The sequence below is a fragment of the Zonotrichia leucophrys genome, chromosome 5 (genome assembly GCF_028769735.1).
Source record: "Zonotrichia leucophrys gambelii isolate GWCS_2022_RI chromosome 5, RI_Zleu_2.0, whole genome shotgun sequence".
NCBI classification, from domain to species: domain Eukaryota; kingdom Metazoa; phylum Chordata; class Aves; order Passeriformes; family Passerellidae; genus Zonotrichia; species Zonotrichia leucophrys.
In genome coordinates this window covers 10,925,747-10,944,525 of record NC_088175.1, presented here as the reverse complement: position 1 = coordinate 10,944,525, position 18,779 = coordinate 10,925,747, and the positions used below count along the sequence as shown (strand labels likewise).

Sequence of the window (18,779 nt, the reverse complement as noted above, 5' to 3'; positions counted from 1 at the left end):
CTGGTGGGTGTGGCAGTGCTGGGCCAACAGCCGGGCTCGCTGATCTCTGAGCTCTTTTCTAATACCGATCATTCTGTGATCCTGTGGCATTGGCGTTCCTGCCGAGTCTCCCCTCAGAGGTTACTGAGGGCACCGCCAGGGGGCGCACGGGGCCAGCGCCTCTCCCGCCCGGGGGCGGGGCGGGGCCCCAGGGCGGGGCGGGGCCCGAGTGTGCCGGGGGCGGGGCCCGAGTGTGCCGGGGGCGGGGCCCGAATGTGCCGGGGGCGGGGCCCGAATGTGCTGGAGGCGGGGCCCGAGCGCGCCGGGGGCGGGGCGACTCCGCTGCGCCTGCGCCCGGCGCCCCCGGAAAGGCGGCCACGTCTGCCGGAAGCGCTGGGGCTGAGGCGCCCGGCCCGGTCCAGCTGCGGCCCCGCGCTGACCGCCGGCCTCTCCGGGCTCCTCCCGGGCCAGGGCTCTCAGCGCTGACCGCCGGCCCCTCACGGCTCCCCCCGGCCAGGGCTCTCAGCGCTGACCGCCGGCCCCTCACGGCTCCCCGCGGGCCGGGGCTCTCAGCGCTGACCGCCGGCCCCTCACGGCTCCCCGCGGGCCGGGGCTCCCCAGCGTTTGCAGGAGGTGAGGCCGGGTCCTGCTGAAGCCCCCGCCGCTCCTGCGTGGGGCCGGGCCTGGGGAGGGCAGGCGGTGCTGGGGGTGGGGGCAGCGGCCGCTCTGAACGTCCCCTCCCGGAGCTGGGGGGAGGCGCACGCCCCCGCTGCGGTGTCGCAGGCCCGGGTGCAGGCCATGAAGGCACCTGTCCGCCGTGTTGGTGTCACAGAGAGGCAGAGGCTGCAGAGTTTGTGGGGGAGGAGATCCTGGGCTGAGCCAGGTTGGGAATTTGCAGCCCAAATATCTAAGTCATAGTTGTTTCCTCTATGATACTCTGTAGCAACTGAAGATACCAGAAACTGATGCAGTGGTCTGATTTTAATAACCTTGATTTAAAGACCTAGGTTTTGTCTGTTTTCCTCTGAAACTGGTTTGGTTTATTTCCGTTAGTTACCAGAAGAGCAAAATACCAAATAAGCAGAAGAAAAGTATTATAATTACTACAGCACTAAAGCTTAATACACCAGTTATTAAGATAAACAGTACATCTCGCCTCAGCAGCAGCAGCAGCTATCTGATTTGTAACCCTTCTGTCTTTTGCAGTATATGGTCCTGAAATTTTAATTGTACAGAGGTCATCGACAGACACTCATCATGTCTTGGCTCGCTGATCTCGCTGGAAAGGCAGAGGATCTGCTCAACAGAGTTGATCAAGGAGCTGCATCAGCTCTGAGCAAAAAAGACACCTCGAGCAGTGCAGTTTATGATAAGAAGAACTTGGACTCTGCCAATGAGTATTCTGAAGTGCACCAGCATACTGGAGAACTGAAATACCAGAGCTCATCCAAAGCAGCCTACATCTCCTCAGCAGCTGAAAATATTAAACACCAAAAGGCCACAATCCTGGCAGGAACAGCAAATATTAAAACAGCACGTAGGACATCCTCAGAGGCAGCTTCTCCAGTAGAAAATGCTTCCACACCCAGAGCTGCCTCACATTTTGTGAGAAGAAAAAAGTCAGAACCTGATGACGAGTTGCTATTTGATTTTCTCAACAGTTCAGAGAAAGAACCTAATGGAAGGATAGACTCTAAAAAGGAGAAGAGCAAGGCACCTGTTCCTCAGAATCACTCTCGGACTTCAAGCATTAGTTCTGTGTCTACCAGTACACAGAGTGCAAAAACTACTGAGGATAATTCCATCAGGAGCCAAGGCAATGGTAGTTAAATAGTATTGAACCTAGAGATATTTAAAACCCAAGTATGTCTGGGGTAAGGCTAGGTAACACATCAAACTTCATGAAACATTTAATGGTGGTAGTAATGTCAAATGGGCGAGGTACAGCAAGGCCTTTCAGGTTTTTTCATCACTGGGGCAATAGCAGATACTGTGCTAGTTTGACAGACAACAGAATGAATACCTGAATCCTCTGTGCTCTGGATGTGCCTTGTTGCTGCTGCTGCTCAGCCTGGCCCCTCTGAGCTGTGCTCTGGCCATGCCCCAGCCCCACATGTCCCCACATAGAAGCAGAGGTGCTGCTGCTTTTGTTTGGTCTCTCTTTTGTTTGGTAGCCGCTGTTGCCACGTGGGAGGGGAGTGGCTTTCCCCCAGTGCAGCACATGGGTGGAGTGAGGTGTTCCTGTTCCGTGCAGGAGGGTGAGCTGGCCAACGTGCTTGTCCTGCAGGAAGCTGGATGCAGGCAGGCTGGTGGGGAGCCAGGGAGATCGAGCCTCTGGCTTTGCCAGCAGCAGTTCATGGCTGCAGTCTGAATCCAGAGGCCTGAGTGAACCTCAGGCCAGACAGACAGAAGCTGGGGCTGGGCTCAAGTCAGCCACACAAAGGACAGTGTGGTTGGGAAGTGTCAAGAACTTGTGTTCTCTACCAGACTGTCCAGGCTGTACTCCATCCTTGTTGCTGTGCAACTTTGCTGTCACTTATTTTAGAAAATTGAAGCAAGTGGTTCTGTTATTAATAATGTAGTTAGAAAACCTTATTATTTGTTTAGTACTTTAAACATGTAAAATGTTGTAAATGCCAGGTTTTTATCTACTACATTAAGTGTGCTGAGAAGCTTTAGATATGAAAAGGGATAATTCCCAAACATCTGAATATTTTTGAGTCCATGACTTTTCATTAAGGTTTACTATAAAATAAATAATACAGATATGTTAGACCTGACTCTGCATCCTTCCTGATTGGTGCTTAAGAAACATTTGTTCAGTGTGGCTTGTTGAATTTTCTTCTGAGGGTTTTTGAGCAGACTTTGTGTTGTGGAGCTGCTAAATAAGGAAGAATGCAGTTACAATACAGGATTTAAACACACTGTTTTCCAAAGTTCATTGTACAGATACATCTGTGTCATTTAAATATTCAGCACAGAATGTGTTGAAGTAGCTTTTGATGTATTAGTTATAGACAAAACCAATTAACATTGTACTCTGTATGTTTCCATGGGTATAATCCAGTAAATGCTATAAATGGCTCATTGCTTGGTTCATTGGCTTAATTAATCTATTGACTTTTCCAGACAGAGAAATGAGCCTAAATTATTTCCTAAGCTGGAAAGTTAAGTAAATCAAAGGAAAGATAAGGACATTTCTTAGGATCCCTTTAATTGGAAAAAGGCTTGAGAAAACATGGAAGAACTCTTGTGTCACTGCTGCTACTTGTGGGTGTGGTGTTGCTCAGCATTAACAGTGTGCCCCCGTTCCCTGGGCTTGGGGTGTTAGGGGCTGTTGCAGTGGTGAGAAAAGTGAAGCAGCTTTGGTTAATGATCACAAGGGGAAGCAAATATTCAGCAGTAACATTTTGGATTGCCTGTTTGTTTGTTCCTTGCTTGCTGTGTCATTTTATCTTGACATTGCTGCAAAGCTTCCAATTATCTGCTTGCTGGAATCAGGACTCTTGCAGGGGATTTGTAGCTTTCACAGCATTAATCCAAGATCTGTGTTGTGCATGTTGGGAAAAGGCTGTTGGTTCCTCCTTCCCTCCAGGGGCCTTGTTCAGAATACCACTAGGAGTTCCTTTATTGTTCTCTCTTTTGAAACAAAATTGGCATTGGCAAAATCTGAATGAATATCAGAATGAGCTTGTACCAAAAATTCCTGCAGTTAGTTGCCATGTACATTTAGCGTTTAGTGTTTTCTGTTACTCTTCAGCTTCTGAGGACTTCTCTGAGCAGCAGAGTCATAAATAGAGTGTTAATGTTTTGAAATCCTAAAGTTGCCATTTATGTAATAAGAAATTTTGTAACTTCTATTATGTTTTGTCTTGCAGTATTAACAAAAACATTGCGTGATGCATATCCATAGTCCTGTTTTGTGCAATCACTTTTGAGAAGCAGCTCCATATTCCATTCCAGCATGAACTATTTTGATTTATTATCCTTGTTGTTCCTTAACCATTGATGCAGAACATGGAAGTACTGTTTATAGAAAGGTAGTGTACAAACACAGGCATTTGTTCTAAGTTGCATCTCCCTGTACAGAAACTCCAGACAGTTCAGACTCTGGCCTGGGAGCCCAAGGGAATGATGGCCTGAAGGATTCATCCCCAAGTGCAGTCACCAGCCCCAGCCCTTCAGCCAGTGATGATTCCAAATCCCATGAGCTGTCCAACCTTCGCCTGGAGAACCAGCTGCTGCGAAATGAGGTTCAGTCTTTAAATCAAGAAGTGGCTTCACTAATACAGAGGTCCAAAGAAACACAAGAAGGTACTTCAGCTGTAACATTAGCAATGTGCCAGTGAGCTAGGAAACAATGCTCTATGTATTTATAATAAAAACTCTCCAGGTACCTTTGCATGTGTGACTTCCCATGTAATGAGATGGGAGAAATTAAAAGGCTTGTTCAACTACAAAATACAACAAACATTGATTAAAATGATGTGTTCAAGTTAGTTACAAAGCTTACATCTTAATAAAACACTGTCAGGCAATACCATGTTCAAAATACTTTTCCTGCATTTTAATGGCTTTTGCAAAGTACTTATTTTTAAATGACCAAATTCCTTTGAATACTTCAAACTGACTACTTTCTGGCTGTAGTACTCTGTAGTCTCTGGTGCCTACAAACTGACAGTAAAAATATAAAGTTAATATTTTTAATATGACATCACTTGCTTCTTCAAAATCGAGTGAAATGAAAATATAAAAAATATGAGTGCAAATTAAATGTTAAAACAGAGAGCAAACTCCTGCTGTTAGGCATAAAATTGAGGTACCGCATTTTTTTCACAGTAACTGCATAGGCCAGATAATTTTTATATCCAGTTGAAGTTTAATGTGTGATGTTGTGTTTAAGTTTTTATATCCAGTTGAAATTTAATGTGTGATGTTAGATTAAAAACAGAAGCTTCTAAGTATTCAGGCATTATTCACAACTGGTATATTTTTCTGTTGTTTTTTATGTGGCAGTAAACTCAAACTGGAGTTAAACTAGGTGCTTTATACAAACATTTCTCTTGGCACAGGGATGTTTGACAGTAAGCCATTGCAGGGGATGGATCAGGTGAAATCTGTCATCCACAGAAGAATGACTCAGAGGGAAATGTCTATTTTGAGATCACCTCCAAAATTTTCTGGGTTGTGTTTTGACAGCAAATCTAGCATTTGTTAGTTCCCAGTAGCTTATAGATTTTCAATTTTACTTCAACTTGGTTGTATTTAATTTTTTTTTTTTAGAAATGAGATAGTTGCATCTTGACTGCTTACAAGCCCTTGCAATATCTACTTTTGTAAACTTCAAAGAAACTTCTTATTTTGTAGAACTGACCAAATCCCGGGAGAAGGTGGAGAAGTGGAATGTTGACCATTCCAAGAGTGACAGGATGGTTAGAGAGCTTCAAGCTCGGGTGGATGATCTGACAGAAGCTGTTGGTGCCAAAGATTCCCAGCTGGCTGTGCTGAAAGTACGGCTGCAAGAGGCTGATCAGCTCCTGAGTGCTCGGACAGAAGCTTTAGAGGCACTGCAGAGTGAAAAATCACGGTACTTCTTCCTTTCATGCTTTGCAATTCTGCAAATAGTAATGTTTGAAAAAAAATCAAGGTAGATCATTCACTGCCTGCAAGAATAAAAAGTAATAAACTAATGAGGAAAGATTTGAAATACAAGGATTACAGTTTGCACTGAAACTGCTCTGTCATAGCTGGCAGTGGGAACAGGACAAATGAGTATTAAATAGGGCATCTGTTGGCATCTGATTATTGGAATCCATTTTGTGTAAACTATTTGTGTCAGAGGCATGAAGCTGAAGATCCCAAGAATTTTTTTTCTTGAAAAATAGACTTGCTTATCCACAAATGTACATACTTATCTCATTGCTGGGATATGGATACTCCAGAATATAGGCCAGGGAGGAGAAGTGTGAGTCATTAACTGCAGGCCTCACACCTGTAGTCCATATGCAGTAATCTACTGGGCAAATTTCCAAAGCTGGTCTGCAATCTAGGAGGTTATAGTTCTACACAAAAAATCACAATAGTTTGCTTCTTTTCCAATAAACGTGTGTCTCTATTTCAGGATAATACAAGACCACAGTGAAGGAAGCAGTTTACAAAATCAAGCCCTTCAAACTCTTCAGGAGAGGCTGCGTGATGCAGACTCTGCACTCAAGCGAGAGCAAGAAAGTTACAAACAAATGCAGGTTAGACATGAAGAGTCAGGAAGACTTTAAGACTGATTTTGAGATCAGATCCATGAGGTTCCATGTGCTCTCTCCTCCCTTTGACTCCAGTTCCTGTTCAGGGTACTAATTGCTTGGAAGGGTGTGCTGCTGTCTGCTGCACTAAATACCCTTGAGTTGCTAATTTATTTCTTATATGTTATTTTGAAAACTTCATGAGTAAAAGTTTTTGAGGATTAATGTTGACAATTTTTACTGGGTTTTTAATGCTAACTTTAATGTTCATACATGTTTGAAAAGTAAATTGGTAATCAGTTTAGTTTTCCATGGTGTGTTGTTACACAATTTTACTGTGAGATCTTAAGATGAAGGACTTGTGTGGGAAAGATGCAACAACATTATCAATAATGTTTTCTATACTTAATTTGGCCTTTGCTACATATAATAGCATATCTGAAAATTTTTGAGAGTGTCTGTTTTGACTTTTTTACAATACTTCAAAATATGTCATACTAAAATGGACAATATTTTTTGAGGGGCAAGCTTGCTTTTTCTTTGCTAAATAAATTTGAATAACAGGAAGATTGTTATTTCCTCACTATTTGTCGTGAGGGAAAGCAAAGCATATTCTTATTTGGATTATTTACCACTTGGTTAAGCAAACAGAGCTTCTTCCCACGTAGCAGTAATGAGTCTTTAAGTTGGAGGTGGTAGATAGGAGATGGTGTGCTCTGTGTAGTTGCTTTTAAACTTTCTTTTTTCCTTCCTAGATGAAAGTTGAAGCTGTGTTAAACACAAAGTATTGTTTCTTTGTTACTCATAGAATGAGTTTGCAGCTCGTCTGAGTAAAGTGGAAGCAGAACGTCAGCACCTGGCAGAAGGGATAACTGCAGCAGAGAGAAAGTATTTAGATGAGAAGAGGCGAGCTGATGAGCTTCAGCAGCAAGTCAAAGTTACCAAAAGCCACCTGGAATCTGCAAAACAGGAGCTGACAGACTATAAACAGAAAGCCACTCGCATTCTCCAAGTAAGCACTGTTGTGAAGCAATACAGTGTGATCTGTGTGCTTTAACTGCTTTAAGGTGTTATGATTCAAATAATCCTACCTGTGGTCTGTTTCTTCATGTGACCTGTAATGTGTTCTGGGGCATATCTGTAATGATACATGTATAGAACAGCTACCTGTCTGCCTTTTGTAACCTTAAGTTTATAGATGAGGTTATGGAATTGAAATGGTAATTCAGGTCCTGAACCTGAAAAAAAATCCTAGGAAACCATTGTGCTTATTGTGCATCATCTGTCAGCGTGTTCCACATCCAAGAGTCCAGATAGATGTAACTGCAGTAGGTGAAACCTACAATTTGTTCCATATCCAGTATTTTTGATTCAAGAGTATTACTCTGTTCTGCCTGGGGCGGAAGCAAAGCATAGAATGGATACTTAACATGTAACCAGAGAATATTTTTCCATGTCCTGAAAGGTTGCTTGTGATTAACGTGATATGAACAGTGGCTAAATCAGGTATTTTGTGTCAAGTTTTGTACTATGTAAATTGTCAAAGATACCATGTCCAGATGTGGTTAGTTTGAGTCTTGTTTACAAATGTTAGCAAAATGTTGAAGATAGAGATCTCTTCTTAGAATAGTTAATTTAGTCAAATGTTCAAGGACAGGTTTTAAATCATCTTAGTAAATATGAAAAGCCTAAAATCACAAGTCAATGTCAATGCCTAAAATCACAAGTCAATGTAGCCCTAGACTGACTCTGGATAAAATTATTTATCCTCTTTCCTTGAAGAATGACTGCTGTATTTGGTTCTTGATTTTGTTGGCAGGAGAAAAAGAGGGTCAGTTTTGTCTGTAATGTTTGTTGGTGTGCATCTTGTCTGTTTCAGTGCCAAGAGGGCCAAAATTGTTATCCATAACAAGTTTAACATTCCAGGCACTTGTAAAGAAAAAAAACTGCACTCTTCCACAGATAGCACTGACTTTCAGTTAAATTAGTCTTACGGTGTACAGAAAATCAGAAAATTACCAATATGGAAGCATTTTCATTTTCAAGTGTGTAGGGTCATTACTGGATAAAAGAACAGATGAACCAGTCATTGTAGCATATTGTAGTTGAGCACTTGTTCAATACTGCTATAAATAATGTATTGACTTCTTTTTTCAGTCTAAGGAAAAGTTGATAAACAGTTTAAAAGAAGGCTCTGGTATTGAAGGCCTGGATAGCAATACAGCAAGCACGGTGGAGCTGGAGGAACTGAGACACGAGCGAGACACTCAGAGGGAAGAAATACAGAAACTGATGGGGCAAATACAACAGATGAGAGCAGAGCTGCAGGTAGCTGTGCCTGTGTACACCTGTATTTGCAGTTAGCTACAACAAAGCACTGTTCTCTTGTGTACTGTGGGTCTGTTGTTTCTAGTATTCATTACCTTAGTTCTCTCTTCCCTGTGTTCCTTTTGAAGGAAACATTTCTTTCCTAACAATCATAGTGATTTCTCTAGCCACCACCTATATTCTTTTCTGCAAGAGCTACTAATCCTTGAAGCCCTGTAATCCAAGTCATCCATGCCCACCTGCTGGCATAATGGGCTCAACACAGCAGCTGCATGCAAGCCCATTTTGCACAGTTTTAAAACTGTCTACAGTTTTAGCCTGTAGACAGCAGAAAGGAAGAAGCAGAGGCTTTTCATGTTCAAAAAATGTATTTATTTTATTACTGTGTTACTAAAAACATTGTGTATAAAATCACCAAATGTAATTTATCCAATACACCCACACCTTCATTTTCCTTTGAATAAATATTGCATATACTACTGTTTTTGCTGTTACCTATGACAGATTTGCAGTAACACCTGAATGTTAGTGAAATGGTTATATTTGTGTTCATTTCAGGACATGGAGACACAGCAGGTAAGCGAAGCTGAGTCAGTGAGAGAGCAGCTTCAAGACCTGCAAGAGCAAATATCAGCACAAAAAATGGCCAAGCAGGAGGCAGAAGCTGAACTAGAACGGCAGAAACAGGTAAGGAATTCTTGAAAGCCAGATCTCTTTTTAGGCCCTGTGTGGTGTCATCAGAAAAGCATTTGGCTTAAGAAGAGAATATTTGGATACTTGGGCAGTGTTTGATTAATTTTTTGTCTAGTGCTCCACTAGGTCAAGGTAAGTGCAGCCAAGATTAAGCAATGGTCAGGGCCTTCTGGATACTGCTGATGAACAGAGATCCTGGTGGATAAACAGGACCCCAAGGGAGGGCACAGAATTGAATTTTATTCAACAGGGAAGCAATCAAACAGAGATATAGTAACAAGTGTAACATTTTTTATATTAAAAATCCCTACTGCTGAAAGTGGCTATTATGAATCTTCCTGTGCTCAATTAATCCATAAGTTGTAACTTGCTAAACAATGTCATTGTAGAACCAATTTTAGCAGTAATTTTTGTTACTCAGTTCTGAATCTAATTGTCATTACTTCTAAACTGCTGTAGTAGACAAATTGCTGATAAAATTATGTTAATGAATTCTGTCAGATTGTGTCATCTTTTTGAGTGAATTCTGCCTTGATTTAAACAGTTTTGTGCTATAAAGAGAGCGGAGAAAAAAAGGGCAAACTTGTAATTCATGTGAACAGACTTACTATGCAGTAGGAATTGGACAAATCCTTTGCATGTTAAAAATTTTCCTTGTAAGAAAAAGCTCATGTAAAGAGAATTGATAATGAAGAAAGCACGAGTCCTCTGTATCTGCTAGGAACAATTTATCTTAGAGGATTATCTATCCTTTCAGAAATTACATTTTAATGGGATGCCCGCAGCTTGAACTAATTAAAAGGCAGAAGTCGAGGTCTGCTCTTGATGGGTAGCTGATGTTTATTATGTGAAAGCAGATGGTAGATTGTATTTTGTTACTCCTGCCCTTCTGAGGAATATGCTTTAAGTCAATAGAGAGAGTGAGGTGAATTTAAAAAAACATCAGTTGTTGCAGAAACTGAAGTCTTCCTTTTGATGACACCCATTTACATGTGCTTTTAACATAATTACTTGTGTTGATACTTAATATAATTATGGTCAGTTCTGTCTGGGAGTTGCTTTAAGCATTGCCATAAGGTTTCTGAAACTGAAGATGGAAAATAAGTTTCTGAAACAGAAGATAGAGGTGATATTTTTTTGTGCATCTGATGGTTCAAAGGGAGAACAGGATTATCTGTTTTCTGTAGTAACTGACAGCTGAAGTCAGAGTAATTTGAAGATTGTCTTAATTTAAAAGATAAGCTTGACAGGTCTGTAAGTGGGAGCTAAAATAGCCACCAAATCACGGGAGTAACAAAACAGTTATATTTACTCTTCAGTAATTTTTTTTTCTAATATTCCTTCTCCTTTCATATCTGCTATGTTAATTTGTCCTAAACTTTAGAGGAAGATGTACGTCATACAGAATTATAGATAGCTATGCAAAGAGTTTTCAAACATGTTTAAAGAATAGTATTTTGAATTAATCAGTTTATTTTAGGAATACAGATACCCTCTAAGTATTTTGTAATTGTTGCATTATTGACATAGTTTTAAGATAGCACTGCAACAAATGGTGAAAGTGTAAGGAAGATAAAATTTTGGTCCCAATGAAATTGTGTAAGTCCCAGTACATGAGTCTGGATTGATATTTGTATTAGGGCAGTCTCCACAAAAGAATTGAATTAGCCTTGTAGGTTGTGTCTTGATACTCAGCTCTCTATCCCCATACCCCTGTCCATGACAGACATGTAACTAAGATAATATTTCAGTTTGTATTTGATTACAGCATATTGCTTTCTTGTGTTCTCTTGTGAAACTCTAGATAACTAGAGTTGTCTCTCAAAATATAAATATGTATAAACTCTGTTCTGTGTGATTGTGATAAATTTTATAGGAACTTCGTTATACTGAAGAAGAACTGTATCGGACAAAGAATACTTTGCAAAGCAGAATAAAAGACAGAGAGGAAGAAATTCAGAAGCTCAGAAATCAGGTGTGTATAGAAAACAATTTTATACCCTTTAGTTATGAAAACAGTGTTAGGAACTACTTATTTGACTAAACTGTCCTGAAAAATCCTGTTAGCATTCTACAAGTGAGGTACAGTGTACTTGTTTTCAATAAAGAGTAGAGTTTTGAGAGCAGGGAATACAAGAAGGGAACCATGTAAATAGCCTATTTTATAGTTGTGTGTGCTTTTATATAAAGCAGGGGGAATAAATCAACCACTGTCCCAATAGACCTGGTGGAGAGTGTTGGATCAATGTTCTTCTCTTTGCAGACTAAAAACACTCATTGGAGTTTGATTAGGTCAGTATGAATTCTGCCCAGATCCTTGTAACTGTTCAGAGAACCTTGGTTGTATCCTGCAGACTCTGTGATCCATCTGGCCCACTGCCATATCTTGCCCAGTGGCAGTGGGGTCACTGTGTGAGCCTGGCCACTTGCTGCACTCCTGTGTGCCTGCTCAACATCAGCAGCTGCATTAGGGTTGGGTTGTTAGTGTGGGACTCTTTACCAAGTTCTGCTGTGTTGGTGGACCTGTTTCCCTTGTGTCAGTCTAATTCCTTTGGAACCCCCACATACTTGTGAGCCCCCACAGTCTCCTTGGGCAGCCTGAAGGCACAGGCCTCATTCTGTTACCTTAGCACAGTGAAAGTAGGCTGTCCATGGGGAAATTGGCAGTCTGCAGTCAGGTGTGGGCAGCTGGGCAGTTACAGTGTCAGCATTTGGAAATGGTTGTGATGTGATACAGATTTCTTGGGCATGTTGGCAGATGAATTTTCTGGTGATGCTGAACTTCAGGACTACCTGCACCTGCCTCTGCCTGGTTGCAGGCACCTAGTTTGTATTTTGGGTATCTATAATTCCTAATGATTCTGTTTCTTCATTAATGAAGCTCCATCTTTGTGGAATATGATGCCACAAGGTGGCTGAGGTCTAGGACTGGAGTGAATAGATGAGCTATTGCACATATGGCAGATGTGATGACTCCCATTTGCTTGAAATATTTTCTGCAAATTGAATTACAACATCCATGTCAAACACATGATCCACTTGTTGGCATTGCAGTTTCTATTTGCTAGTATAGTAATGTTTTCTGCCTTGGTGCTCCTCAGTTCTTCTGCAACAATACCCTGCATTCTCACCATTTCATTCATGTTTTCCTGTAAAATGGCATCAGGTGTCCCTTTTTGTACTGAGTTTTTCCTTTCATTGTGTGAAAACATTTTTACATGCTCACGAAGTTGAAAGTATGGTAGGCAGGCTGGATTAGCTTGCTATTGATTGCTGTTTAAACCTGTCTCTGAGGCATAGCATCGATGTTGTGATCAAATTTGGGCTCATACAGAAACTTTCATATGATTATAGGTGGAAAAGAGAAAGATAGATACATTTTTATAAAGAGTTTCTTGTGTAATGTAAACAGTTAACAACTGTTGAAATTAGGTTTCCTCTTTATTGCACTCATCAGTGATAGTTTTAATGGCATTATCCTGCAAAAACTCTGCTGTGGAGTAACTTGGTTCTTGAAAGCTTAGGTTGTTATAGAGCTTTGTAATATGTCAGTTGATTAGAGTTTGAATTTAGAATGATTTTTTTTCTTTGCTTTTTTAGCTGACAAACAAGACTCTAAGCAGTAGTAGTCAGACAGAACTGGAGAATCGGCTTCACCAGCTGACAGAAACACTAATTCAGAAGCAAACCATGTTAGAGAGCCTGAGCACAGAGAAGAATTCCCTTGTGTACCAGCTGGAACGGCTCGAGCAGCAGCTGAAGGCTGTCCAAGGCACAAGTGCCAATGGACCTTCCATTAACATGGCAGGCATTGATGGTGCTGAAGGTAAACACGGAAATAAAATACTTAAAAGGCTTCTCTTTTCTGCAGTCCAGGCTATTTTGTCTCCTAATGCCTTTCCCTGAAGGTCTGAGTTTTAAAGGAAAAATAAGTGCTGAATATAGGCCACTTATTCTAGAGACCTTCTCTGCAGCAGCCAGTATCAAAGTTAACCAGAAGCTCCTTCTTTGAGCAAATGACTTCAGTAAATTTAACAAAGCAGATTTAGTCTTTAATTCTCAATACTATGGCACTGTTGGAGTAATTGTCACAGGTGCAAATAAACTTGTATTTTGGGTTTAAGCTAAATATTAGAAACAGGATTTAAGTGTTCTCTTGCAAAAAGGGTTTGGGAAGAGAGTAAGAATGGATTGCTTCCTTTTTGATCCAATTGAAATTAATTTCTTCCCTCCTTGCTTTCTGTTTTTCTTGAAAAGCAGCTTAAAATATGTTGGTTTTGATAAAGTTGGTTTGTCAGTCCTGTATTTCTGGGACAACCCCAGCAGTTGTTCCAATGTGTTGAGATGTTACTTTTCAGAGTCAAAGTTTGCCATTTTGTATGTATGTTAAGTAACTTTGAAAGCAAGGGACGGTCACCAAGAGGTGTGAAATAACAGTTCAGACTTTTTCTCTGCTTATCAAAGCTGGAGTTGTTTGTAAGTAACTTCAGAAAGCTGAAGTTTAGTTACAGAAAAGTAGCATTATCATTTTTTTAATGAAGTTGATACATAATAAAAATGTAAATAATGTACAAGTTAGTGTCAGAAATGCTAATCAAAGTTTCATGGTATGAGAGTAAAAAACTTTGAGAAACTGTGCCAGTATCAAGCCATCATTTTATACACCTAATAATAGTTATTAAGTGTATAAATAATATGTATATCACAATAGTGACATGATGGAATTGAATATCAAGATATCCATTTAGTAAACTGATACATTTTAAAAATATATTCAGCGGAAGAAAAGTTGGATTTGATTGTAAGTTTATCAAGAATTGATACAATCATATTGATCAGTGTGTATTATTTACAAATGTTTGTTACAATCTGTCAGTTTGTTTCATTTGACACCAGTGTGTGTGACTGTTCCCTGGCGCAGGGGCTCGCCTGCGCAGTGTCCCCGTCCTGTTCGGCGACGCCGACTCCGGCGGGGCGGGGATGTACGGGAGGGTGCGCAAGGCTGCCAGCACCATCGACCACTTCAGGTGAGGCTGCGCCCAGGGAGCTCATCTGGAATCACTGCCAGCACTGTTCAAGGGACACCCTTTGGAGTCTAGTGTTCCCTTTGTGAAGGGAAAAGGTTAAAATAGTGCAGCTCAAGTGTGGTATCAAATACTAAGTATTGATGTCCGATTTTTGGCTGTTTGGAGGGCCTGGAAAGGCCCGGGGTGGCCTTGGGGCAGCCCGCGTATCAAAGGACGAGAAGAGGCTTCAGTTCTTCTTTCGGTCTCTGTGTTTATTAATTGTTTATCTAAAAGATTTTCTCTCGGCCCGACAGAGGTCTGCTCAGCAGCCAGCCATGAGCACACTCCCCTGCCCTCCGGGCAGTCACCTATCTTTATACCCAAAGTTACGTGTACAATATTTATCATTTTTCCCCAATACCTTTCACCCTTATTAACCAGTGCACTTTTAGTAATGACCAATCCCAAAGTGCCACGATCACCACAGAAGATGGAGGAGAAGAAGAAGAAGAAGAAGGACAGGACACGCCCCAATTCCTCCATCTTACTTCTCTAAACCCCCCTGTACAGAAATCTTAAACCCCGTGTCTCACCCTCTAATTAACTAATCCCTTCACCATTCACCCCGGTGAAACCCTCCTATCCTCATACAGGTGTCGTCTCCCGTGTAGGATCAAAGTCCAGACACTTCTGGCAACATTCCAGGACTCCCGAGCCCCCCAAGGGTGGTCTCGGTGACTCGGCACCTCAGTCCTGAGGTGCTGAGATCCCACATATTGAGCCACTTCACTTGTGCTTTGACATTAATATTCTTAACCTATGACATTAATATTGTTAAGCTTTTGCAAATTACTGTCAATTATTTAAACAAAGCTCTTACAGATTTTGGTGCAAGGAGTTCCCTGAGTTATGAAAAAATATCTAATCAAATTCATTACATCCATCTCCTACATTTTTTACTTTCAGAGGTTTTGGCTGTGTCTGTGATAAACTGTAAGAGTGTATTAGTGGGAGAGTATCATCTGTACTCTTTCAGTCCTGATGAAGACAAGATTCTGCCTTCTTAGCCAATGCAGCAGATTACCTTGGAAGATAATCTGTTTGAGAAATTAGTAAAAGAAAACCATTCTGGATCCAGCAATAAATTTGCTTTGATCCCTTTCTGAGGAGTTAGGTGAATTGACAGTGTTCACAGCAAAGGTCTGTTACAAAACTTGAAACGAATACCAACAGAAAACAAAATTTAGTAGTACTTCTTAGTCCTTTGAAAGCAAGATACCTTGATAGAAAGTCCTTTGTGCTTCCATGACTCTCATTGCGACAGGGTTTCTGTGATTGAGAAAAAATTAGGAGGGTTTTATGGTCTGAATTTTCTCACCCCACTTAATGTTTTGAGTACATGAAGTAAAATTCAAGACAGCAACAAAGCCTTATGTGTATTTGAGAAAATTCAGGACAGAACCAAAGCCATAATGTTTGAATTTGTGGTGGCTGAGATGAGAGTAACAAGAATTGATTGCTCAGTGTTAAATTGTGTGTTTTGTTTTCTCGTGCTCCCTGTGTAGCATTCGGCTGGGAATCTTTCTGAGGCGATACCCCATAGCAAGAGTCTTTGTCATCATTTACATGGTGAGTCAGCTCTCTCCAGTGCAAGACTTCTAGAGCCACTTTACATGCCAGTATGTCTTAAATGGAAAGATTGGTGCTCAAAAGGCTGTAATTAACAACTCAGTGTGGGGTTTTGGAAAGTGGACCAAATAATGCTTTTACAACAGCATTTTGGAGCCATGTTGCTTGGCAGCTTTCAGTTTTTCCCAGAAATTCGCAGTATATCAGTCTTTAAGGCACTTATGTAACCACCATTAAAGCCTGTGAAAGTAGATTCTAGTAGTAAAATATGGAATAATAGTGACCAGTTGCCAAGGTTAACCTGCCATGCCTGCATGCACTGCATTTAGGAAAATGACAATTTTTTTAGAGTTCTTTTAATATTTGACTCCTCACTTTGGTGTTTTTCAGTGGCTAATGGTCACTCTTCTCTAGTAGCTGCAAAAGTAGCAAGGCAAGTTGTTCTTGGTAGACTTAAATAGTAGAAGAAAATTGCTCAGCCCCATGGGGCAAAGCTGTCAGGCTGGCAGTAGCTAGAAGTGAAATGCCTCCCTTACCCACTGGAGGGCAGGTGCCTGGCAGCTGCAGGGCCCTGTGGAAAGGCAGGCTTTGTAAAAACTCTGCAGACTTGTGCTGCCTGAGCTGCAGTCTGGAGGGAGACTTGATGGTGGCTGTACAGGAGCTGGGCAGCCAGGGGCAGTTACCCCTTTTCAGCTCAAACCTTGACCATGACTACTATAACTTGAATTTTTGAAATAAATGTGGCTTAGGTATTCCTTTTTGCACTCCAGGCAGCTTCTATTCTAATTGGAGAATTTCAGCCAAATTTGAATGAGAATTAACATTCCTGCAGAGTTCATAAAAATGCCTCCAATCAGTGCCTGCACTGAAGAGAAGGCAGTCAGAGCTGGGCTGGCTTACACTCAGGTGTCAGCCAGTTGGCACAGGAGCAGTGGCTCACCAGGCACACCAGTGTGCTGGCTGGGGACTGGGTGGCACAGGGAACAGCTGAAGTCTCTGCCATGGAGGAAAAGAGAAACCAGACAACACAAATCTGTAGGAAAACAGGCTGTTTTATTTTTGCTGCTTGTGTAAAGTCTTCAGATTTCTGTAAATAGGTTCTTCAGAATCTGATTTAGCATTTCAATGTTCAAATGACAGTTATATTTTTAGAAGTATCTGATTAATAGAAAAAATATTTTAAACAAAATATTTCTACAAAACAAGTTCTATCAGCTCTCGCTGAGAGCTCTCCTATTTACTGCTGCTGTGGATGGTGATTTTCAGTGCTCAGTTTATTTCTTTTCTTTTCCCAGGCCTTGCTTCACCTCTGGGTTATGATTGTGCTCCTTACCTACACCCCAGAAATGCACCATGACAGTCCCAGTGGCAGGTAGACTGAGACAGGAGCAGGTGCTGTGCTCATGTGCTGTGGACTGGCAATGCCTTGGAGTTATCAGTCCTGAAACATCAGCAAACTTTCCTCGTGGTGTTTTGGAAGGATGAAAACCATCATGCCTGATTTATCACTACCTTTCAAATACATGTGTAATACTGTGTAGCTTTCTCAATTTACCTAAGAGAGCATCACTTCCCTGGAGAAATGAAGCTGTTAAGATAAGCTCTGATTAGCCTTTACATTTGATGTAGACCCTCTGATGGTTAGAGTGAAAGATAAGGCCTGTTCTGCAGAGAAATGCAAGGAATTCTGAAATTGCAGATATATCTGGTACAAATTGTTTTAGGTCATACTGAATGTAGGCTATGGTCAGGTAGTAAACTGTATTTAGCATTTTAAATAAACTTCTTTCTGGTTTCTTTCAGTCTGCTTTTGCACTTCTGTTTTTAACTTTGTACATAATAGGCTTTTCCTTAACATTAACTGGAAAAAGGAAAATGGATTGGTGCAATATATTTTTGTAAATAAGTTTAAGAATAAAATATTATGCATTATTCTTAGCTTTGTACTTCTAGTGCAATAGATGTATCTTTCCTACCAACTGAGTAGTGGGGCTGCCTATTGAAAGGCTGGTATTTTAGCTTTATTAGAGAAAGGGAGATGGTTTTTGAGAAGGAAGGTTTAAACTGTTGAGAAGTAATGGTGTTTCTTTTTGCACTTGAAATTTGTATATTTTAACTGCATTTTCTTATACCTCTCTCATTAGTACATGTCTTAATCAGATCTTATTGAAACATTTATTTTCTAAAGCTTTGGGTACTTAATTAAAACTATTTCTATATGAAATCTATCAAAACATGAAAATTTTCTCATGTCTAAACACTCGCCAAATATACTAATAAACAAACCTCATCAAATATTTATAGTAAAACCCAAAATACCAAACTGTAGAAGTTCTGTTGTTGGATTGTGACATTCTAATCATGAATTATCAACGGACAATCACACAAGGTCACTTTCTTTCCTTGAGGAATTTCTTGGTTTTTTGTGTGGTGCTCACAGCTGGGTAATGAAAAATGACTGAAGCAATTTCTCACTCTTGCTCTTAAGGATGTGGCTCAGTTTTTGTGTGGCTTGAACACAGCCTGGGTCCTGTGCTTGAAGTGTCACACTGGCTCCTATGGAAATGCTACAGGGGACAAATGACTGTATGGCTGCTCTGATTCAATCTTGCAGAGAAAACTGAAATGTTTGGATAAACTGAATAATAAAAGACAGCATTTATTCTAAGTTGTGTCTGCCCTCTTTCACATTTGTTGCACTTTGCATAATTCTGTTACCTGTTTTCAATTTTGGTCCTAAAGCCACTTTTGAACCCCAGGGGGAGCTGGTTGGTATGGAAGGAGATCGAGTAAAGGACCTTTGCACACTCATTTTCTACACACATCTTTTTTTTCATTTAAACACTTCTAAAACACTGAATCTTTGAATATTTCAGTATATTGTGATATTTGGGGGGGAACATTA

The 18,779-nt window shown here is 40.9% G+C and overlaps 1 protein-coding gene across 1 annotated transcript; it reads left to right on the top strand.

The window, feature by feature from the left end:
- Positions 1-356: 356 nt before the first annotated feature.
- On the top strand, positions 357-18,542 carry GOLGA5 (golgin A5). Its single transcript, XM_064714817.1, has 13 exons — positions 357-612; positions 1,186-1,801; positions 4,069-4,293; positions 5,347-5,566; positions 6,101-6,224; positions 7,027-7,230; positions 8,376-8,546; positions 9,105-9,233; positions 11,116-11,214; positions 12,840-13,065; positions 14,161-14,266; positions 15,811-15,874; positions 17,170-18,542. Exons 2-13 carry the CDS (start codon positions 1,237-1,239, stop codon positions 17,248-17,250), a joined length of 2,214 nt encoding a protein of 737 aa, XP_064570887.1. The 5' UTR covers positions 357-612; positions 1,186-1,236; the 3' UTR covers positions 17,251-18,542.
- Positions 18,543-18,779: the final 237 nt, after the last annotated feature.